General features: G+C 52.0%; 2 protein-coding genes and 1 non-coding gene across 4 annotated transcripts in view; all 3 read right to left on the bottom strand.

Moving 5' to 3' along the window:
* The window catches only part of JAKMIP1 (janus kinase and microtubule interacting protein 1), a 125,824-nt gene that overhangs the window by 20,995 nt on the left and 81,395 nt on the right, over positions 1 to 23,434 (bottom strand). For both annotated transcript variants that reach the window (XM_064488211.1, XM_031437641.2), the window contains exons 4-11: positions 21,601 to 21,810; positions 20,771 to 20,890; positions 18,563 to 18,709; positions 17,469 to 17,609; positions 15,505 to 15,564; positions 3,269 to 3,397; positions 1,914 to 2,042; positions 311 to 394 (exon numbers count right to left, since the gene is read on the bottom strand). In XM_064488211.1, the coding sequence (XP_064344281.1) occupies positions 311 to 394; positions 1,914 to 2,042; positions 3,269 to 3,397; positions 15,505 to 15,564; positions 17,469 to 17,609; positions 18,563 to 18,709; positions 20,771 to 20,890; positions 21,601 to 21,810 (1,020 nt within the window). The remainder of the gene's footprint in view (positions 1 to 310; positions 395 to 1,913; positions 2,043 to 3,268; positions 3,398 to 15,504; positions 15,565 to 17,468; positions 17,610 to 18,562; positions 18,710 to 20,770; positions 20,891 to 21,600; positions 21,811 to 23,434) is intronic.
* LOC135321826 (uncharacterized) lies at positions 5,188 to 8,304 on the bottom strand. The gene has a single exon (XM_064488225.1). It carries the CDS (start codon positions 7,508 to 7,510, stop codon positions 7,367 to 7,369), a length of 144 nt encoding a protein of 47 aa, XP_064344295.1. The 5' UTR covers positions 7,511 to 8,304; the 3' UTR covers positions 5,188 to 7,366.
* On the bottom strand, positions 17,032 to 17,221 carry LOC116149093 (U2 spliceosomal RNA). Its single transcript, XR_004132703.1, has one exon. It is a non-coding gene; the product is annotated as a U2 spliceosomal RNA (small nuclear RNA).

Raw genomic sequence — 23,434 nt, forward strand, 5'->3', positions numbered from 1 at the left:
ACAGCAGCTTTTCTGCCAGATTCAACTCAGAATAGGCCGTGGTGGCCACCTGCCTCCTGGAACTGTCTCCTATCCTTGTGCATGTGGTAAACAAAGAAAAAGCCAAGTTAGGCTCTCATAACACGGTTGATTTTTTAAAAACTTGTTAAAGAGGCATGTTAGCTGGGACATTCTCGCCTGGGCTCTGCCAGTGTTTTTTTCCCTCCTGTCTCCAGAGTAAACCATGCGGACCCACAGGACATGCCCCAGCGGCACTGCCAAGGGGATAGGAAGGCAAGGAGCCGCAGGGCGCGTGACCGTTTCTGCTCACCTGTCCCTTCTCAACCAGTAACTTCTCCAGATCCTCGATCTTGGCCTGACACCTCAGCAGATCGGCCTGGAGCTGTTCCCGAGTCTGGAATAAAAAGATCAGGAGGTGAGCAGGTCGCCTATGATGGAGACGGAGTGGGGGACAGGACTGTACTGCCTCCGTATCTGAGGAATGGGTCCCTCTTAGGTGCACACGTTCAACCTGGCCTGCCTGCTTACAGGTAGGGGCCTCTGTCACCTACATGTGCAACATGGTTAAGGACTGCAAGGCCTTGAGAGGCCATCAGTGTTATTCCCCCTTGATTTTAGAGATGAGGCCACTGAAGCTTCGTCACCGGGGTGAGTGAGCCAGACCTGCCAGGTGCAGCCCAGCTTCCTGGCCAAGTTCAGCAGCTGCATCACTGACACCAGCAACACCCTTGCTCAGCGCCTCTCGTGGGCCCTCATCACCTACAGCCAGGGCTGGAAGCCAAAGTACCCCAAGGGCCAAGCGGGTGTTGTACATAAGGGAAGCTGACTGGGTGTGGGACAACAGGGAGGGGTGGGGACTGTGGCAGACTGGAGGCGTGTGTCCTATCTCAGCGGGACGGCCACTCAGCCGTTGTAGCCAAAGGCAACTATGTGGAACAGGAAGCCTGGTGCTTATAGATGTTCTGAGAAGCCAGGAATCTGGGTTTTTTTTTTTTTTATAAGAAAAGATATTTATGTTGTTTGTTTTTATTTTCCAATTTAAAAAAAAAATAGAGGTACCAGGGATTGAACCCAAGACTTTGTGCATGCCAAGCACGTGCTCTACCACAGAGCTGTACCCTCCCCTACCCCTAGCCCCAGCCCCAGGAATCTCGATTTCTATGTGAAATCTCTTGACTTTAAAATGTGGCAAGTAGATAACATTTTCAATAAAAACCACAGGCTTCAGCTCAAACCAAGTTCAAGCAGTGCACCTTGTCCGATGTCCAGGGTACGGGCTGGACTCTGCTGTAGCACAAGGCCCGCCCCACCCCAGCTGCATCCGCCACCTCCTGCCCTGTGGGGCTGTTGTGGGGGTGAAATACTGGCCTGAGGGGTGCGCTCCCAGGAGTTCCCCTCGCCTTCAGAAGGAAGGGCCAGCAGGCCCGGTCTATGCGACTCCTGAAGGCGGGGTAACGGCCAGTGAGTGGACGCTACCGGAAGGCAGAGCTCGGCCCAGCACGAGGGCTAGCGAGGCTCAGACCTGGGTGACTGCAGGGACCGGCGTGCCTGGTGGGCTGGGAGCACCCCCACGGTCCCTGCCAGGGCTCCCCAGGGGTATTCTCGGGCGTTTCCCAGCCAGGAGGGAGAGGAGTTAAAGTCTAATTTCTTCACTGGGTCTTTAATTCTGAAATCATTCTTGCAAATGGACGGCCCACACGGCACGTGTCAGAGCAGCAGTGTATCTTCTGCAACTTCTGCTGTCACGCCGAGGATGGGAAGATAGTTTCCGTGGGGTCTGCCCAATGCTGGAACATCTCCCGGGCGGGAGACTGTGGTGCGTCCCCCAGCCCCCTACAGAATCCCGATGCTGGAAAGGCCACGTGCCACCTGCCACCCGGCCCCTCGCCGCCCGCCCCACCCACCACACCTACCCGGGCCTCCCGCTCGGCATCCAGCGTCCCCCCGACCTGCTCCTGAAGCAGGGCATAGGCTCGCTGCAGGGCCTGGTACTCCCTGGTCAGCTGGCAGAACCTCAGGTCAGCCTCCTCCCGGGTTGTCGTCTTAACGTCATGGAAAAGAAAAACACGATGAAGCACGTGACTTGATGTGAATTCCAGTGCCCGAGTCCAGCGAGACAAAAGCAAACATCCGGATCTCACAGCTGCTGCTGCCAATTATGTAACCAACCGGTCACGGCGGGGACCTAACTAGATCTCTGCAGTGGAGGGCTCGGGAGAAGACGCTGTCTTTGCAGTCAGCGCCCTTCCCAGGAGCTCCGTGGGCCCTGGGAACCGCTCGACTCGTGGGCCAGGGAGCAAGGGCAAGCCAGCCCGACCACAGCACCGTGAACACCTCCTTGTGACGGCACCCCTGCCACCGCCCCAGCCAGCTCCGAAGGACACCACCACCCAAAGCGCATCACTGTGAAGAGCTGGCATCGACATCATGCCCTTCATCGGGGTCCCCGAGGTAAATGCACACGCAGACCCTGACAGAGGATGACGGCGAATGCGGTGTTTGGTGCTGAAAGACGCCTGTTACCTATTCTTGGTGAGAAAAGCAAACCCAAAAGCATTTGTTTGACATGATCACGTTTGAGGTGGGTTTCCGGAGTGCTTCCGCTGGCGGGGGCGGGGCAGGGGAGTAAAGCCACTCTCACTCCTCTGTGACTCTAGTTCCTGGAGGGCTGTGGTCATGAACCCGGATGTGTGGAGCTGGTGGGTCAGGAAAGCAGCAGGTGCTGAGCGGGGTGAGAGGCTCCAGGTGGGCTGTGCTCTGCTCTTCGCCCTCCTCAGTGCTGCCTGGACCCGTTCCTGCAATGATGCGCCCTCTGTATGCACGTGGGTGACGAGGTGTGTGTGTGTGCACAGGCGTGTGTGAGCTCAGGGGAACGAATACAGGTGACGGGGTGTGTGTGTGTGCACAGGCGTGTGTGAGCTCAGGGGAACAAATATAGGTGACAGGGTGTGTGTGTGTGCACAGGCATGTGTGAGCTCAGGGGAACAAGGGACAGATGCCACGTGGCAGTTTTAATGACAAAGGGGAAGCAACACCGCAGCGGCTGCAGGTCTCCTCTATGAGATCCGTGCTGGGCAAGGGAAGGGTGGCGCCCCTGTTACCATTCTTAGATCCCACGGAAGTGGGGCTCGCCCTCCCTGGACACGGTGGGCTGTGATTACACGGTCCTGCAGGTTTAAGTCTCGCAGTGAGGGAGTGACGCCTGCAGCTGCCAGAGGCCAGAGGCTAGAGGCTGCCTGCCAGCATCCCCAGGGTGAGGTCCGCTTACGTCATCCAAGTCCTCCTCGGGCGTGGCCGGAGCCCTGTCTGTTCTGTCTGTGTTGCAGGACGTTTCTGACAGTGTTTCCGAGTCCACAGACTCCTCATCAAATCCAAAAAATGTCTCCACAACATGCTTCTGTAAAAGGCAATTCGCAGGACATGAAGAAGGGACTCAGAAACGCCCAGACCCCTCGCCCCCTCGTCCCAGGGCAGAAGGGGCTACGATGAGCATCTGGGCCACCAGGCGTCCCAGGAGGCGGGTGGTGGGGTCTGTGATCGCTGAGTGGGAAGGAGGTGGCCAAAGGCGGTCGGAGGATGAAGGGTTGCCAGAGTGTGCTGGCCCGACCCTAGCTCCAGGCTCAGGAACTGATGACCTGTCGCAAGTCAGTCAGCCCCTCTGAGCATCCGCTTCCTTCTCCATCAGACAGACACAGAACCCCCACCCATCTGCAAGCACAAAGTGAGGTCACCGAGTGCCGGGCCTGGCGCAGTAACACAGTGAGTGGTATCCTTGCTGTTCGGAGTAGAGAGGATGGGACCCCATGAGATTCTGGACACCAGACACAGGGAAAGGGGAAAGGGGCAGGGTGTCTACAGGTGGAACCCGGGGCTCTGACTGGCTGGGCAAGCAAGGGGCGTCCTTACCAGACGCGCCTCAAGAGGCAAAAGTTTAACTTTTTATTATAAAAAACTTGGAACATTTACAAAAATCAGAAGGAATAGTCCAGTGGATCCGCATATACTCACAGAGATCATTTCAATGCTTTGTCTGCTGGCCTCCCTGTTACTCTCCCCAGGACTTCTCCCACCCCAAATGTCACAGGAGACGGGGCTTCACTCACTCATTCATTCAGCAAACACCGACTGAGCGCCTTCCACGGGTCAGATGCTGGGTGGGGTCTGGGAGCTGTGACTAAATCAAAACCAGGCCTGGTCCCTGCCACAAAGAGCTTCTGTCCCCTGGGGCTGCAGACATCGACCCCAATCACCAGATCAACATCCTGTGTCCTAGGAACACAGGCTTTTCCCCCAAAATAGCCCCTGAGAAAGATCTGTATTTGTTTTTACAATCAGTGAATACACTTCACCATGAAGAAAGAAGGTAACGAAATCCAGAGCCAAGCCCCAGGCTCCCACCGGTTGGTCCAAACTGGCTTCTCCCAGAGCCCCTCTCACCCCTGCTGAGAATTTGAATTGGTCCCTCTTGTTACAGAACTGAAACGAAGTCTACTTAACAAGTCCTGTCCATGCCCTGATTTTATATACTTGTACCTATCAATAAACATCGTGAAACTAGAAAAAAATACATTTTTGTTTATTTAATATGGGTGGGAATGCACCGCCCTGGAACTCCTGACTCAGCTGCCTCCTCCACAGCTCCATGGCGGGGCGGGGCTAGTGGTCGCCGACTTAACCCCCAAACCTGCTGCTCCCATCATCTAACATGTGTTGCTTCCAGCAGCTCCATCCTTTTCAGTTGCTCAGGCCCAAAACTGAGCCCCCCCGTGCTCCTCATTCTCTCAGGCCTCTCTGGGAGAAATCCTGTTGGCTCCAGCTTCAACCCAGAATCCAACCCCTCTTGAACCAGCGCCACCACTCTGGTCCAAGCCACCATCATCTCTCACTGAAATTTAAAAAACTGCCTCCTACTGTCCTTCCCCCTCCTGCCCTTGTCCTGTAACCTGGCGGTCAGAGCGACGATTTTCAAACAACAGTCATGTCGTGCTGGTCCTTTGCTCAAAACCCAGCGGCTCTGCACCGCACTGGGGTAAACGCCAGCATCTGAGATGCTCTTCCCGGAACACACACGACTTCCCCCAAGTCTTCTCACAAGTGCAGCCCGATCCAGAAAGGTGTCCCTGACCATCTTGTCAAAACCCCACTAAACCACCCCCACCCACCGCTCTGTCCTCCTCCCTTCATCTTTCTCCACAGCACTCGTCACCAGTTCTGCTTGCATGTTTGTTATGTGTCTCCCTCCTCCAGAGTGTAAGCCCCAGGAGGTCAGGGATTTTGCTCCATGAGGGCAAGGATTTAGGCTCTTGTGTTCCCCACAGTGGCCCAGGGTCCGACACACTCAGGAAATATCGCTTGTTAAATGAGCGTCTCTGCTAATGAACTCAGTGCCAAGCGAACTTGCTGATGCACAGACAGTTTTAAGTCTGCAAGTGACACCCTTTCCCCACATTCCTGCAGCAGCGTCAGCCAGGCTGCCACCTGGCTGGGCACCCAGGGAGTCCGCCAGGTAGGAATGTAAGGCCCTACTGGGTGCCATCAAAGTCAAAGGCATTTCCTTCTGAGTGGAGGCTGGAGACACTTATATACTCAAATCCCTCCTCCAGAGGAGAAGCTCCGCCGAGTTCAGGTGTCAACAGCAGTCCAGACGACCCCTCTCTGGGGAGCCGGGGCCAAGACCTCAGATGGCGGACGCATCTCCCACGCTCAGCGCCTCTGCCCACACGCATTCACCCCGGCCCCAGGCTCCTTGTTTCTCTGGGCAGCCAGTCAGCTGACCTTCTTGTAAACACTGCTAATTGTGAGGCCTCTGGGGACAGGTCTGTTTGCTACTGCGGAGTGCCAGAGAGCGGCTGCCGGGATGCCCTTCACGGCCCACCAGTGAGCCCCAGGGAACATCAAGACACAGGCTCCACATGACCAGGACGGGATGCCGAGCAGTGGTCACCCACTAGCAGGCATCGTGGGCCATTCTTGGGGACGATGACTCAGTTCCAGTACCTAGGATGACTTTTGAAACTTTGAGGGACTGCTAGCTAAGTACTCAATTATTGAGCCCTAATACAGGGCTGCTGGCTCCATCCTCAACCCTTCCAGTGCTTCCATCCTGGTCCAAGCCACCATCATCTTTCAATGAAATTTAAAAAACCAGCCCCCACTGCCCTTCCCCCTCTTGCCCTTGTTCCATAACCTGGCGGTCAGGGTGATGATTTTGAAACAAGAGTCATGTCGTGTTGGTCCTCTGTCAAAACCCAACGCATTTAAAGTGGAGCTGCACCTTTGTAAACAGCCAATCCCCAGACCCAAGTGGAGCCCCCTGAAGTATGATGCGGTCTCAGAGCCCAAGAGCCCAAGGAAGCAGCTGCAGTGAGGGAGGAGCAAGCAGCTCTGGGCGGGAGCAGACACCAAAGGGCATTCAAGTTGTAGCCCTACAGCCACAAAGGAGATGAATCCACAGATACCCATACAGCACGCCCCGTTTCCAGGGCAGCAGTGAGTGGACGGCGACCCTGCCTGCCCCTTGCACAGCATGTGGGCTGGATGAGTTTTTTGTTTGCCTGTTTGCTTGTCTGCTTTTAGAGGGGGTTTTATCGTGTAAAGAGGCTGGCAGTACAGAGCAAAGCCTGTGCCGCATTGTAAGACACACGGGTTGGGTGGGTCCTCGAGGGTTGCTGTCTTTAAGTGTTCTGCGCCGGAAGCCAAAATGTACCATATCTATTTATGACCTTACTCATAAAAAACAAGATAAAAAAGACATTTCAAGGTTGCAAATGAAAACCTGGTGGCTGTCTTCTTTGGAGACAAAGCAATACTGCCTTATACTGTATTTTCATAGACATGAAATAACACACTGGTCTCCACGGAATGAGAGGATCCCCTGGAAATACTGGTTCTCAAATGCTTGGCTCCTAATGGGCTTTTAAAAATGCCAAGCATGAAAGAAGCTGTCGCGTTTTCAGAGCCTCCACCATTCAAAACCTCCTGGGGAATTTCCTAAGGAGAGGAAATTCACGAGCACAAACGTCCATCTTTGCTCATTCCAGGAGTGTCTTCTACACATGGGCGCACCCCTCCAGGCTTCCATTTTCCTTACCACTGAAGTCTTGCCTTGCTGACACCTTTTTACAAACGCATCCAAATACTTAAAGTGCGATTTCAGCAAAAATGTCTGAAAAGTAAACATTTCTTTGCCATTAACATGTTGGGTAGATAGAGGTGTTCGTTCTTAGCAGATCACATGGGATGGAGAGGAAACGGGGCGGGGGAAGCATCCCACAGAAACCCTCAGCTGACTCCAGGCTCTCTCAGCCGCCCCTTTCTTCACCCGGGTCCTTCCCAACAATCGCTGTCACAGGAAGGGGCATCCAAGTCACGTAACCACGACCGTCCCCACAGCCGGCCGCTTACCTTCATGCTTATAGGTCATCTCTTGGCAGCCGGAAAAGTACAGGCACACCAGGGTGCAGAGACAGAGGAAAAAGGAGAAGTACAGCACGAAGAGGATGTACTCCATGGCGGGGAGGGCTCTCGGTGCCCGCTAGCCCGTGCGTGTCCAGGGAGCCAAAAGCCACATCCTCGGCATCAATCCCCAAGCCCCCCTGGAGTTCCAGGGGCAAGCACCAAGCCCCTCCCAGGGGTTTTCCTCTCCCTCGTGCAGCCCGCTCTCTTCCTGCCGATTCTCTGCCGCCGAGTTCTGAGAACGGGGACACTCCAGAAGGTGTGCCCGTATTAAAAGGCAAGCCAGCTCTGGGGCAGATCCGTGGGTTGAGAGGAGCCGGTTTCCAGGGGCCGGGCCTGGGCTCATCAGTCACAGAGGACAGCCTCTGCACTGGCGTATTCTCTGGGGGCCTTCCTCCCAGAACGCAGGCTCCCCGAGCCGCCCCGTTGTCAGGGCCATTCCACGGGCCTGGTCCCTGGACGGTCGCAAGACCCCCTGGGAGCAGCACTAGCAACCGCGAGGTGATGGAAGCTTTCTTCAGGACCAGAGCCCAAAGCAGGGAGGCACCTCCCGCTTCGTGTGCTTAGGAAATTTCTCTGGTGATCCCTGCCCACCTGTGTGCATGCCGGGCCAGCTAGCCTCACTGGTTCTCAGCAATCCTTCCATAAGCATTTGTTTTACCCTTACACATTCTGAAACAAACCATTATTCAACAGGAAAACGGCAGCTGGAATGGTATCCAGTCCCCCAACCATCTGGCACCTACGAGGGCACTGAGAAGCTTTTCTAGGCATGAAATCAAAAGTAAAACCCCTCATAGTGGAGAGAAAAAAAGGGTAAGTTTTACCATAAAAAAGTAAAACTGTATTTTTAAAGGTAGTAAAGCAACACTAAAAGGCAAAGAAGAATTCACAAAAGAATAAACATATACAGCCAAGTACATACGTATTTCAACTCAATACTTGAGACTCCGCTCCTTCCAAAGTAGCCATGATACATAACTGTGTCCCACTATGCAAGTTAGTGCTAAGCCTTTAAGTCATGTTTCCCAATGAGGTGTCGCCCAGGCAGAGTTGGGACTGGTTCAGGGATGGGCCTGTGACCAGGGTGAGCCAAGAAGCACCAGCCCTGGGACTTTTGCTGGAACCACTGAGAAAGAGAGATGCTCTCCAGCCGCAGAGGTTGCTAGGCAGGTGTAATGCCAGTCGGAAGCTGCTAAGGCTGTTAGGGCCACTGCAGTAGGAGAGCCTGCTTGAGAAAGAGGCCAGCCCAGAGGAAAGCACAGTTGAAAGATGAAGACAGACCGGTTCCTGGCAATACTGTGTGAGCATCTAGATCCCGCCATGCCTGAAACCTGCCCCCCTAGACATCTCAGTTGCATAAATTCTTTTCTTCGCTTAAATGACTTCGAGTTTTCAACATTAGCAAGAGAAGAAATCTTGGCTAATGGGGGAGAGAAAGAGATAATCCTAGAAATCAAGCCATAAAGCCATCAAGCCATCAAACTATTGAGTTCTGGGACGAGACTAAAGGCTGATTTCTCTGTGAGCTGCTCTGTACCTGGACCCTCAAGAAAAACCAAAGGCAGCCTTTGCCTGGCATGTGCAAACCACAAGACACGTCCAGCAGGGTTGCTTCCTGGACGTACTTAGACCCACTGTTGCCTGAAGTTCCTTAGAAACGGAGGCACCCCTCTCACCTGTCATTTGACACTCGGCTGTGCCCATTAGAAGCCCCACAGATGATGGTGAGAAGGATCCTGGCCTTCACCACCCAGCCCACTGTGGACACCAGCTGCTGCAGGCCCCAGGCAGGAGGTGAGCAGGGCTGGATCCCCTTGAGGGCCTGGCCAGGGAGCCCCAAAATCATCCCCCAAGAAATAGGGAGCCACTGGAAGATTCCTAGGAAGAAGGTGGCACGGTCTGACTTGTGCCTTAAAAAGATCATTCTCACAGCTCTGGAGGGGAAGGAAGATGCTGGCAGCAGGGGAGCAGCCAGGGAGCTGCGGCAATGATCCCTGGACAGCAGATGGGGGCTCAGAGGAAGGTGGTGGAGACAGATGAGGAAGCAGAGGCCTAGCAGGGTGCGCCTGGAATCAGGGAGCCTGTGCCTTAATCCCCTCACCCCTGGGTCCGGGGTCCCCTCCTAACACCAGGCAGGAGGCCAGGAGCTACAGGCCTGCCTTCCAGCCAGCCCCCCACCCCAAGACTGAGGCTCCCCCCAATGCTCACTCTGGGTGTTGGGGTTTCCTGTCTCACTTAAACACAGTGCCTAGAACCACCATCACTTTCTGTCTATTTCTAAGTCTTTGGGTGCGGCCTGGATGTCCCCGTGGTCCTTGCTATGCCAAATGAGATGCCCTGGGCAGGCTCTGTAGCCAGGTCACGCCCCAGCTCTGCTCTCTCTCCTGCCCCCAGGGCCCAGCAACGCATCACTGCCCCAGGTTGGGACAGTGTAGACTGTGTGCTACTCAGCTGCCCGAGTGTGGCCCTGCATCTTTGAAATTGGCCCCATATTCTATCTCCAGAACCCAAATCTCTCGAGTCCTTTACCAGAGGGTCCCACAAACCCAGCAGGCGGCACTCAGAGCAGCGACTGGGGCCTCATGAGCTTCTGATGCGGAGCTCAGCTGCCCACCTGGCCAGGTTGTGGAGGAAGGAACAGGTGACAGGTGACTGCCCAGCCTGAAAGGAACAAGCTCATGACACTTCCAAGAAATGAACAGACGCAGCCGAAGTCCTCCACTGCACGCGGCCACGCAGAGCCCCGCAGACCGGCAGGGCTGAGATGATGAACAGCTCACCTCACCAGTGTGACTGAGCCCCACCGTGTGGGGTGAGCGCTGTGCTAGGAGCTGCAGGTACCCGAACAAATGAGGCAGGATCTGGCCCTTCCCATGCTTGAAGGCTGACAATAGAGCCCTGGGGAGGGGCTGTCTAAGAACAAAGTCAAGTGGAAACAATCAGAAAGAAAAAACGAATCCTTTGGCTACTGAAATACGGGAAAGGTGTGCACATGATGAAAACCCCTCGGCACCCCGCCAGGCCCAGGCACGGCAGCCGGCTTGTTCCAGGGCTGCTGTGGCGCCCCGTCCTCCCCTCCATTAGGCTACAGGCTTGGCCTCGGGGGCACAGGGTCAAGTTTGGTTAGGCCTCAGGTGTCCTATCAGAATGGATGCCAGAGCCACTGACCAGGAGGGGCCGGCCAGAAGCTCCTCAGGAGTCACCTGCTTCCTGGTGACAGCAGAGCCAAGGTCCATGGTCCACTTGGGAGAGGGGACCACAGAACAGATGCTTGAGCCTAAGGAAGGGTCTATTCTCCGGTAGCGCTTGGATGTTTCCCAGCCCCCCCTCGAAGGATGGCTGCCACCTAAAGGGCATTGAGATGTCACCTCACTGCTACTAGATATTGTCTCTAAGACCAGGGTACATGAATTAGAGTAGGGGAGGGGGAAGGGAGGGGCAAGGCCTGTGAATCTGCATTTAACAGGAACTCCAAAGGAAAGCTGCTGATTTAAGATGAAGGGAGAAAGACAAACTATAACTGATTGATCCTTGACTACACGGCAGGCGTGGAGCCAGAAGCTTCATTTCATCTCACGGATGTGATGTTCATTCTAAGAACCAGGAAACAGACGTTCCCAGAGTTCAAGGACACACATCTAGGAGCCGAGTCCGACTGCCACACTGCTCCAGGCTACAGCTTCCCAGCCTCACTCAAGAAACCAGCCCCACCCTCAAGGCGCGTGAACCAACTGTATTAGGTTCAGCCGTTGTTCGTGTGCTCAGGGTCTCCTAGGACACAACTCTGTGCTGCCAGGCCGCACGCTCCAATGGCTGACCCGACACCTTCTGCCATGTGTCCAGTTAGGTCCTGATCAGACCTTCCACAGGGCAAGCCCCTCTCCCCGGACAGGGCCTGAGGAACGACTCAGGGTCCTTCTCCTGCAACCCCCACTGGGGCTGAACTAGCAGTGTCTCCCAGCAGGGACAGTCAACACCAGTCTTGTCCCCAGAAGCCCCCTGAAACAGGTCAGCAGCCCTTGGGGCTGTGGTGGCCCCCCTGGAAGATGAGGGCTGACATCCCTGCTCTGCCCTCGGCACATCTGCAGCAGCTGGGCTGTGGGTGTGGAATTGCAGGATCCCCTCTGGGGGAGCCGCCGAGTCCAGGGAGGCTTGTCATAGCCAGACAGCAGGGACGGCTGTCAGACTTCCGGAAGTGCTGGATCCTTCAGTGCATTCACCATGACATTCTGTCAAGCAAAGACTCTGGCAAAGTGGCAAAGTGGCAAAGTGCACAGATGCATAAGAGACAGTGAGATAGAGGCATTTAAGGGGAGAAAGAAAGTAGTGAATCCTTGTGGTCAGTGGGAGACAGGGAAGGGAAGATGCCCAGGCCTGAGAGGCAGCCCTGGGGGACGAAAACCCTGCCCCACGGATGACAGATGATAAAGTAGATGCGGTGTGTGTATATACACACACAAACACACACACACATATATACACACGTATATATACACAATGGAATATTACTCAGTCATAAAGAAGAACAAGATACTGCCATTTGCAGCAACATGGATGGACCTAGGGATGATCATACTAAGTGAAGTTAAGCCAGACAGAGAAAGACAAATACCATATGATGTCACTTATATGTGGAATCTAAAACGAAAAGATACAAATTTTATTGACAAACCAGAAATAGACTCATGGACGTGGAAAACAAACTATGGTTACCAAAAGGGAAGGAGAGGAGAGGGATAAATTAGGAGTTTGGGATTAACAGATACACATTACTATATATAAAACAGATAAACAACAAGGACCTACTGTGTAGCACAGGGAACTATGTTCAATTTCTTATAATGAGCCGTAATGAAAAAGAAACTGAAAAAATATATATGTATGTATATATGTGTGTGTGTGTGTGTATAACTGAATTGTTTTGCTATACACCTGAAACTAACATTGTAAAGAGACTACACTTCAATTAAAAAATAAGAATTAAAAGGAACACCTGCCCGATGAACCCAGCCACCCCACCCAGCCCCAGGCAAGCCAGGATTAAGTAGAAACACAGGGGAGCAGTTGTACACTGAATCTTGAGAAACAGAAAGACGCTGAAGGGTCACAGTAAGTAGGAAAGACCCTGAGCCAGGCCAGGAAATTTCCCACAGCGGTTCCCAGGATCCACCCTCTAGTGGCGTCAAACTATTATAATTACAGTGACTGAGCATCGTCAGCCTTCTGGGCTGACCCAGGATCAGGCAAATGCATGTTCCCAGTTGCTTATTCAGTCAACGACCATTTAAGGCCACCTAGTCTGTGCCAGGCAGTGACCAGGACACAGGAGTAGGACACAGCCCCTTCCCTCCCTGCCCGCTGTACACTCAAGCCTAGGAGCTCCTAAGTCCATTCCAGGCCTTTGTAAAGTCCTCTTCCCATAAACACATTCAGAAATCAGGAAGAGGGGAAACAATTTTTCTTATTCCAGGCGTTCTGGTAAAGGTTTGAAAAATACAGTCACAGCTCAAAAGTGGGTTTCCCCAAAACCCCACTTAGACGCTTTATGAGGTATGTGACACCACAGCACGTCCAGCTCATGCCACAGACCAAACACTTTTGGATGCTGCTTTTTAAATCTATGTCCTGTGATGAAAAATGGCATCACGTACGTTCCTGGCAACTCTGTGAAATGACGTAACTCTTCTACAAAGTGAAGGGGCGGGGGGAGCGAATGTTCTTGATCAAAGCCTCCACACCCTCTAACCCACATTTTGACCTCTGGGAATCCACCCATGGGAGTGATCCAGACTACGGACACAGCTTTCTGGCCAAAAGGAGTTCACTGGGGTGACACTTACAGAAGCAGGAAGTCCAACAACAGGGGATGAGTGGTCACTGAATGAAATGTCCGGCGCCCAGGGACTCCAGCAGGACCGGCCCATGGAGAGCTGTGCGTGGCGGCAGAGAGGTGTTTACTGCACCATTATGCACAGCTGTGTGGAGCTGGGGCCAAACACACCCAGCAGACACAGGATGGTGCACAAATTTATGGCCCATCCACTCGATGGATTATGTAGCCACAGAAATTTATATTTATGGTGACAGCATCATAACATAGATAAATGCTGTATAGTATAATGTTAAGTGAAAAAAACCAGGGTGCAAAAGTGCAGTCCATAATTACAGTTACATTATTAAAAACAAATGGAAGCAGAGCAAGGACTCGGGGCGGAGGAGGGGGAAGGAGTCCATTAAAATGCCAACAGTGATTGACTGATTGCCCTGGAAGGTACTGCTGCCATGGACCACTTATTTCCCAGATAGTCTTACAATGTGGTTATCTTACTTCCTAATAGAAAAATGCATTTAAAAATAACCAAGTTCCGCCAAACCACTTCCCATTTCTGAGTCTCTAATGTCAGCGTGTAGAGACCTGTGCCTCGTTCAACTTGACTCCGTACAAGTTTGGACCCTGGAGCCCCAGACTTGAGTTAGGATGTCAGCCTTGTCAATTTACTTTATCTCTTTGACTCATTTCCGTATTTTATATCTATATGCTTCCTGTAACTGCAAAATGGAAAAAGCAACGCTGACCTCAACAGGGTTGCTACGAGGATTAAATGAGATGGTATAAAACAGCTATTTAACCGAGTGTCCAAATTTGGTCCACAGATCGATTTTATTTGGCTCACTCATTTAGAGTGTACTATAAACATTTTCACCAACATTGAAAATCCTTGGATTTTACATAAAGGTGTTACGGGTTAAACCGAGTCTCCCCCAAAAAGATCTGTTGGAGTCCTAGCCCCCCAATGCTTTAGAATGTGGCATCATTTGCAAATATGGTCACTGTGACAGTTGTTAATAGGAGGGCATACTGGAGTATGTTGGACCCCTAATCCAACGTGACCGGTGAAGAAGATGGCCGTGTAGTGACAGAGACACATAGGGAAAATGGCATGTGACAAGGAAAGCAGAGACTGTAGTTACACAGCTTAAAGACAAGGCCAAAGATTGCCAGTAAGTCACCAGAAGCTAAGATGAGGTAGGAAAGGATTCTTCTACAGGTTTCAGACGGAGCATGATGCTGCCAACACCTTAATTTTAGACTTCTAGACTCCAAAACCGTGAGATGACACATTTCAGCTGTTCCAGGCCACCCATTCTGTGGTGCTTGGTTTCAGAAGCCGCAGGAAACTAACACGTGGGGCTCTCCACTTCTCTCGAAGGACTGGAATATCCGACAGCACCCAGCTCACTTTCTAGTCGCAACTGATATTCTGGGCTCAGTTTTCCACAGTCCCCACCTCTCCCTACTGTGACCCTAACACCAAAGCTGTATGTCTGTGATCATTTGGTATCACATCTGCATTGCTGTTTTCTTTACAGAAGAAAAATATTTCTCTACAACCATCTCTCTATAGTTATAGGGCCGTCTGATTCACTAAAAAGGAGAACAGGCCCACATCTTCGTGGAAGTGAAAAATGTTTATGGGTTTAAATGCACACCAAGTCCTTTTTTCTACCTGCCCCAATTCGCTCTTTTACATCCCAGCTTGGGCCCTGTGGGCATCTGAGTTTTCCAAGCCCAGCTCTGCTCTCCTCACTGGACATTTGGAAATTATCTCTAAAAAAATGGGCAAACCCCCATTTTCCAAAAAGAATGCACTCTGCATCATTCCAAAAGAACCAAAGGCTCCTGATTTTTCAAAACAGGATAAAAGATGTTATAAACCAAGACCAAGTGTCCTTTAAATCCTTCTAAAGGTCTAAGTATTTATGGTTTTAATTTTGGGCAAGCAGCGCCTGTGTCCTAAAAACAGAAATCATCTGTAAGTTTTCCATGAATAAATTACAAGAACCAAGTCCACGGCCTGGTTATTTATGTTGCTTTGAGAGACGGCAATAACAGATTTTTCACCATCAAACACGCGGAGATGCAAGTATCTCTGCCTTCAGGGCCCCTCCACGGTGGGGGTGTCCCCTCCCCCTCCCCCTGGACCACTGGCCCTGCAGACCCTGGCACGGAGACAGAGCAGCGCAGCCGCAGCACCGCAGGCTCACCTTGGGTGGCTTCAGGCCCTTCCCACGTTGTCGTTTGGAGCGCAAGAGCCGTTCTCTCTCCTAGAAGGAAACACAACTGTTCGCTTTTCCAGCTCGCCTCCCATCACACCCACCAACCCAGTGCGCTCTCAGAGGGTGTGACTTATAGCCCTGCCGTGCCTGCCTGCACTGGGCGTGGGCTAAGTCCAGGTTCTGAGTATCCAAGGGACGGCTGCTTCTCAGAACTAATCGCTGCAGAGCCACACCGTTAACTGGGCTTAGACCATCCCAGAGAAAAATGCCAAGATCTGCCAGTCTTGTAAAACTCCAGCCCGTCTGCCTTTGGGGCCGGAAGCTTTAAGGCTTTAAGCAGTGTTGACCAGGTATCTGCTCTGTCACTGATCACAGCAGAAAATGAAAAAGGCTGCAGATTTGATCTCAGACAGAACTGGGGCCAAATCCTCTTGGGGCCTCCTCCTGGCCAGGTGACACATCTTTTTTCTCTGATTCTCAGATTCTTCCCTTGCTATATGGGCTAGAACTTGTCTTGCAGACGGCTGGTGGCTCCTGTCAGAAGAAATGGCACCTAGAGAGCAGTAGCTGGAGTGGCAGCATGCTGCCCCAGATAAAACCAGCCAATTCTCTCCTTTCTAATCAAATGCTTCTGTTCTCTTCGGCTGCCAGGAAACCCAAAGACAAACCTGCTCCTTGGCTGCAGCCCATGTGGTCCACCCCAGTGTCCCTCCTGATCTTGACTGATGCTGCCATGTTTATTTTTTCCAGACTTATCTGTTTATTTTTCCTCTTTCAACTTTATCATCATTTTTGAGTGTGGTTTTTTTTATCTTAAGCTGCATAAAGTCTTTAGTGTCATGAAGCAAACATGAATGGAAGGACTGATGGATAGATGGATGGATGGAATGAAGGCAGGATGGAAGGAAGAAGGGATAGAGGGATGGAGGGAAGGAGGGAGGATGGGAAGATGGATGAAAGGATGGGAGGGAGGAGAGATGGATGGGTGGAAAGATGGAAGGAAGGAGTAAAGAGATAGAGCTAGTCAAGCAAAGTGAATTCGACAATTATGGTCAAAGCCTTTTTGAGAATTTTGATCCCTGCCATTCCTACTTTTTAAAGATCCACGGATAGAACCATCACATAACCCCTTGGGCAAGAACACACTCTGCTTCTAAGACGCAGCTAAAGCTCACTACAGATGCTCCCTTACAGGTGCCTAAGCTCATTCCACAGAGAGCTGCAGAATTCTCTGGATGTAACCCTCCACCTACTTAAAATATACTCATACCTCCCTTAATCTTCACACACACAAACACACGCACACACACAGTCTCAGCAAGTCCTTCAAAATCTGGTCTGATTATAAGGTTCAGGTATTCGAGTTCACAGTCTGTAACTACTAAGCTAAAAAAAATTAGACTTTTGGGGGAAAGATCATGCTCACTCTGTACAGGTCAGAAGACTTTCTTAAAACTGCTGCTTCTATTTTTTTAAACACACATCTACTTTAATGCATCAGTATCATTCCCCTAGAGGGGGTGCACCGTTCCTGGACGTACTGCAATACCAGGTTGATGCGTGGAGTGGGTGGAGCCAGCGCCTACTCCAACTCTCTGCTCCAAACATCTGTTTAATATACTGTCCTCGGATAGAGGACATATCAGACATTAAATGGGTAAGAACAGTACTACACTTGCTCTTAGCCAAAAGGCCGAGAAGCGATGATGCTGCTTCTTAATGGCAGCAAACTAGGGATAGGATTTGAGAAAAAGAGTAGCCATGGAAACTGCTCCCAGGTACCAGTGATGTCACAGCAGTAAACGATGTGGAAGCCGCTTTCTGGCAGAATAAAGCAGCGCGGTGCCCATCACCAGGAGGAGCTCCATGAGACCCGCCCCCTTCTGCAGCATCGCCCTGCAGCCCGGTGTCGCGTGGCGCCCCCTGGAGGGCCGTCACCCGCACAGACGCACCAGTGAGAGGTCGTCAATGACGTGCTGCTGCTCCAGCACTTGCAGCCGCAGGAACTCGATCTCCTGCTCGTCCCTCGTCAGGCTGAGGTCGTTCAAGGAAGTGTGCCGCTTCAGGGACGCCTGGGCTGACAGCTTCTCCTTCTGCAGCCAAGGGAGAGGGCACTGCAGGGCTGCTCACCCGCAACGCTTGTCCAGGACCCATCATGCACATCCGGGCACGAGCATGGGCTTGGGGATACGAGTTGGAAGGATGGAGGTAGGGATGGCGGCCACCTGTCCCCACACTGGAGGAGCAGATAGCTGTAGACCAGACAGGCCCGAGGTACGGTTGACTGTACGCACTGCTGATGGGAAGGGCTGGGCAGGCATTCTAGGGGAGAGGTGGAGGTCTGCACCAAGCCTGGACAGCTTGGACGCTCGGGGAGGAGAGCGCAGCACACAGGGCAATGACACACACTAACACCTGGACCTGTCAGGAGACAGGGAGGAGGGCGTCCTGTCTCCCAGAGCCTCAGTCTTCTCAGCTGTCAAATGCGCATGACTGACACCGCCTTGGACAATGAACCTCAGAGCATTCCTTAAACCATCAACTACAAGACACCATCCTGGCCACAAAGACCAATTATTCTTTTTGGAGCAAATAAAAGGCCCTTACGCAAAGCACTTAGAGTAAGGTCCTAATGGCTTTCACATCCCGAGCCTCCCCAGTGAGATGGGTTTTCTGGGAGAACTTTCTATGACATCACTCCCTCCTTTCCATAACCCCATAGAACTGATATTTTCATTCCCATTTCACAGATGAGAAAGCTGAGGCTTGGAGAGAATGAAGGCTGAGCCTCAGGACCCTGGGGTGTAGATGGCAGAGCAGGGGCACAGACCCATTGTCCGATGACCTGGCGCTCTCCATCAAGCATGGATGCCCACGGTGCTGTGAACTCTGAAGAACGGAGGGCACGAGGGACGGGGGAACACCGAGACTGCTTACCCGGCTGCCCAGGGAGGCAGGTGGGAGGTGGCCCCAGAGAACGAGGAGGGCGAAGGTCAGGGATGGAGAACCCCAGGCAGAGGCAAGGATTCCGGGGCCAGGGACTTACCATCTCCACGTTCTCCCTCGTAAGGTTTTTGATCTTCTCCTCCATCCTCTGGATGCTGTGCAGCAGGTCCTCATTCTTCTTGTTCATTCGCTTGTTCTTCTCCACCAGGGGCTTCAGCTGGACCTCCGTCTCTCGGGAGCGTTTCAGCTGTGCTCAGACAGACAGAGGGCGGGGCAGCTTTAAGACTCGACGGGTGGCTGATGTCAACCGCGGAGGCCAGTGGAGATCCTGCCTGGCCTCTTTCGAGACTGGAGCTGCCACCGCTGGGACCACATTTCCTGGGTGGTGCACAAACCCAAAAGAGCCACGGATGCCTGGCTTCCAAATGCAGGCTCCCTGCTGAGCCTCAGAACTAAATGCAGAGTGATATTCTTTGCAGGGTTATTTTAACGGATGAAAATTAGAAACGACTTGAAGATTCATCAGTATCAAGACAACCACAAGAACCGCTGCACACATCGAGCACCCGCCAGGAGTCCAAAACGATGTTACTTAAGCCCTTTCAGGCATCTTCGCTCGTCTAACTCTCACCACGACCCGAGGAGGGGGCCCATCCGCATTCCCTTTTCACTTCGTAGACAAAGAACCTGACCACTAGGAGGTGAGGTGACGTGTGCAAGGTCAAGCAGAAAGTGCCAGAACCAAGAGTCGAACACAAGGGACCGACGGCAGAGCCCAGCTTTTGGTCACCAGGCTGTGCAAGTTAAGATCCAACACTGACGGCAGCCATGAAAATGTAAAACGTGCCTGGACTTGAACATTCTAGCTCTAGAAACACACCCCACAGACATAAAGGTTCAGGTGAGTAAAGACAGAAATGCGTCTTCTGCGTGGCCTTGTTTCTAACAGCAAAGAAACCTGAAACGGCCTAACTATTCAGCAGCAGAGGAACAGGTAAATAAACCAGGGTTGGTCCACACAGCAGAGCGCAACGCAGCTGTTCAAAAGACCAAGGGGCGTCTTCAGGCACTGGTGGGGAGCGCCGCCGCTGATCACCCACGCGGGAAAAGCAGGTTGCAGAACAGCCATACGTAGGGAAAACAGCCCGCTTGTAACCGCGAAACGACAAAAAAGATCCCTCAGTGGGTGTCGAAATGTTTGCAGAAGCATTAAAACCACGTAAGAACCACCTCAAACTGCTAACAGTAGTTACCTCGTGATTTTAAGATCCAAGTGCTGGCAAACTTTTCCGTTCTCACTTTAAACACTTCACAAGGTCTGAATTGTTTCCAGCAAACCGTATTTTTTTCTAATCCACTTAGTAAACTATTTTGCCTCCCATAAGGGATTTTTTTTAAGCTCATGAAAATTTAAGTGAAAAGTGGAGACATAATATTAGATGTTCAGTCTGATGAAGGCTATATAAAAATATGTCTTTGAAAATACTGGAAGGAAATGAATTTATTCTGATGCTGCTAAAATTGTGAAGCGGTGACATTCTTAACACTTCATCTCCCATGTTTTCAAATATATAGATACTTACTTTCATAATAAAATTTAGAATAAAGAGAAATATTATGAGGTATTTGTCGAGAAGTTTATGTACTACCACTACATAAAAATTAGTCTAGCTGTTTACCCAGCAAATTTAAACATATTCAATAAATTGCTATTTTTGCTTTATTTTTTTTAACTGGAAGTGCAAGTTATTTTTAAAATTAGAAGATTTTTTGCAAAGGAAAGTAAAAAGATAAGAAAAAATTAAGATTATCTATAATCACACCACCTAAAAAAACTTCCAGTATCCAGGATAATTACAACGTATTTTTGTTCTGTAAACAGTTTTTATCATTTAATTTATGGTGCACAAATGTCTATGGCAATTAAATATGACCTATAACATGATTCTTAACGACTGCATGCAGCTCACTGCATAAATGTCCCACAATGACTGTGACCAATACTGAGTATTGAACAACTGGGGCTCCGCTGCGTTCTGGTCTGGTTTCGGTTGCTACTAATCATCACTGCAATGAACAAGCTCTTCAAACCCCTCACTGAGCTTCCCTGATTGCTTGCTCGGGATAAATCCCTGCAGAAACAACAGGCTTCTTCAACGAGCGTGTGTTCGGTTTTTAATCAGAGAGAAATTAGAAGGAAAGGCGAGGAAAGGCCTCTGCGTGAACTCCCTGTTTAAGGTGTGGCTTGTGGCCCCGGGGCCACCTCCCTGCACCCCACAGGCACCATCTGTCTCTGGGGGCTGGTTACCAGTTCGTTCCTCTCGTCTGCCAACAGGGTATTTCTGTCTTCCAGCTTCCGTATCACCGAATTCAGCTCAGCAATTTTCAGCTGAAATCGGCGCACATCTCGCTCGTCCATATGTTGATCCTAAAAAAGAATCAAAATGTAAGTGCACTTTAAAGCTTAACTGAGTCAAAGCGCTCCACGGACCCTTCTCAGAAAACTCTCAGGACAAAGGTGGGCTCCTTGTTAGAGGGACCGGACGCCGCGCTGGGGCTCCCCCGTGTCAAGCAACAGGTGGAAAGGCTTCATCTCAAAGGCGATGAGGTCTCAAACCCTCCAGTGGCTCCCTAACATCTGCATGTCTCTGGGGACCTTCCTGGAGACAGACACTTAACCATCTAGTGAATGAATGAATGAATGAATGCAGCTTGGGCCTCCTCTGCTAAGTACCAAGCGTGGCCCAGATGCCCCGCTGCTGGCCTGGCTCCCCCTCACGGGCGGGGCCTTTAGGTCACGCCCTGTCCGGACTGGGCCCCTGGCTGTGCTCCTCCTCGATACTCCGCACTCCTGTCTTCATGTCGTTGTTTTCAGCTGAGCCCTAAGACCACAGGAGGCGAAAGTAGCCCGACCCTCACCTCTGTACTCCCGTGCCTAGCACTGGGCCTGGCACATAGTGAATGTAAGCACATGTGGGGAGGAAGGGGTCAGGGAGGGAAGGAAGGATGGACAGGCGGATGGGAGGGAGGGAAGGAGGGAGAACAGAGAGTGGGCAGCTGACTGGAAGAATGACCAGTAGAAGGAAGGACGGGTGGGTGGTAGGCTCTGAGGCCCCAGCGCCTGCACGAGCCCCTCACCTGGACGCCCATGAGCTCGGCCATGTCCCCGATGCCAGGCGGGAGCTCTCTCTTTGGACTACTGTGGTACCGCTCAGCCTCTCTGACCTGAACCAACTGCTCATCCAAAGCCTCTTTCTGAAGAAGCAGCTTCTGGGTCTGCCCAGTCTGCACGCCAAGTTCCTTCTCCAAGGCCAGAATCACACGATCTTTCCCCTTGATCTCATCCATCTGCAAAGGGAAAGAATCAGCAGCCAGTCGTCGGGGCTCGTTGACCAGGGGAAGCTCCCCGTCGCTGGCCTCAGGCCCGGGGAAAGGTTCAGCAGCTCCATGGACCCGGGGCAGCCACACTCAGTGCCTCGGGACACAGAGTGGCCACAGTGCACAGCCCAGGCCCTGCTCCCCGTCACCGCTCCTGAACAGAGGAGCACAGAGCTGTGGGTCCAACTACTTCTATGGTCAACCAGATACTTACCATCAAAACTGACCTATGCTTGGGTCTTTTCCACCTTAATGAAATAAAGTCAAATCCTGACCCCCCAGGCCCCTCCAGCCACCACTGCCCCTGCCCCTGCAGCTCTCAGTTTCCTTAGAGTTGGTCATTCTCTTGTCTCTCACGCCTAACTGGCCGCCTCCTCACCCTGCCAGCGAACAGCTCTTGCTAAGGTCTCCAGCGCTCTCCTGGCCCTCAAACCCACTGGACACCTTTCTGTCCTCTCTCCTCCTCACCAGCATCTGATCCTGTTGCCCACTCCCTCTTGCCCTCCACGGGACTTCTCAGTTTCCATCTTCTTTACAGACTTGCCTCGCCCTGGTCGCCATTCAAATTCGTAGTTTCCAAGGCTTGGCCCTCTTCCCAGTCTGTGTCCTTGCCCCAGGCGGCCGCGTCCTCACCCATGACACTAACTCTACCATGTGCAGCTGACGCTCCAGCCTCCTCCCCTGGCCCTGACATCTCTCAGGCACCCACAGAGAACCCACTGGTTGCCTGACATCTCTGCTGGGGCCTCCAAGGCCCCTGGTCCTCTCACGAGCCTCAGCGTGAGCCCCAGTGCACCCCAGCCCAGACTCACCCCACAGTCCCTAGAGGAAACCAAACAAAAGAAGCTTATGGAAGAGGAAGCTTTAGTAGCTGGCTGTCCACTTCAATTGTTTCTGGATGCAAAGCCAATAGCTGGGAAACTGTCAGAGGAAGGGTGCTGTACTGGGGTGCCCTGCACCCCCAAATCCATGTCCTTCCTACAACCTGAGACTCTGATCTCATTTGGAACTTGGGTCTTGGCAGATATAATTAGTTAAGATGAGGTTACACTGGAATAGGTTGGGCCTAACGACTGGCGTCCTTATAAGGGGAGAAGGGACACAGATACCCGGGGAGAAAGTTGCAGGAAAATGAGAGGAGGGATGTGCCCTGCCAAGTGAGGGTCCTTGGCTTCCCGTGGGAACGAATTCAAGAGTGAGCCAGAGTAGAGTGAAGGCAGACTTATTCAGGGAGGTGCACACTCAGCAGACACAGAGCGGGCCATCTTAGAAGGCCAGAGAGGCGAGAGGTGAGAGGCCCTGGGATTTGGGGTTGTTCATTTTTATGCACTTGGTGGCTTCATATGCTAACAAGTGGGAGAATTATTCCAGCTATTTTGGGGAAAGGAAGATGTCCCAGAATTGGGCAACTGCCCACTCTTCACTTTTTATGGCCAGCCTCAGAACCGTCATGGTGGCTGTGGGAGGGCCATTTAGCAGCTAATGTATTACAGTGAGCCTGCAGTGAAGCTCAAGGTCTCCTGGAAGTCAAGTCTTCTGCCATCTTCGACTTAGTTGGCTCTAACCAGTTAACCTATCCTCAATGTTTTAACAC

The sequence above is a fragment of the Camelus dromedarius genome, chromosome 1 (genome assembly GCF_036321535.1).
Source record: "Camelus dromedarius isolate mCamDro1 chromosome 1, mCamDro1.pat, whole genome shotgun sequence".
Lineage (NCBI taxonomy): Eukaryota > Metazoa > Chordata > Mammalia > Artiodactyla > Camelidae > Camelus > Camelus dromedarius.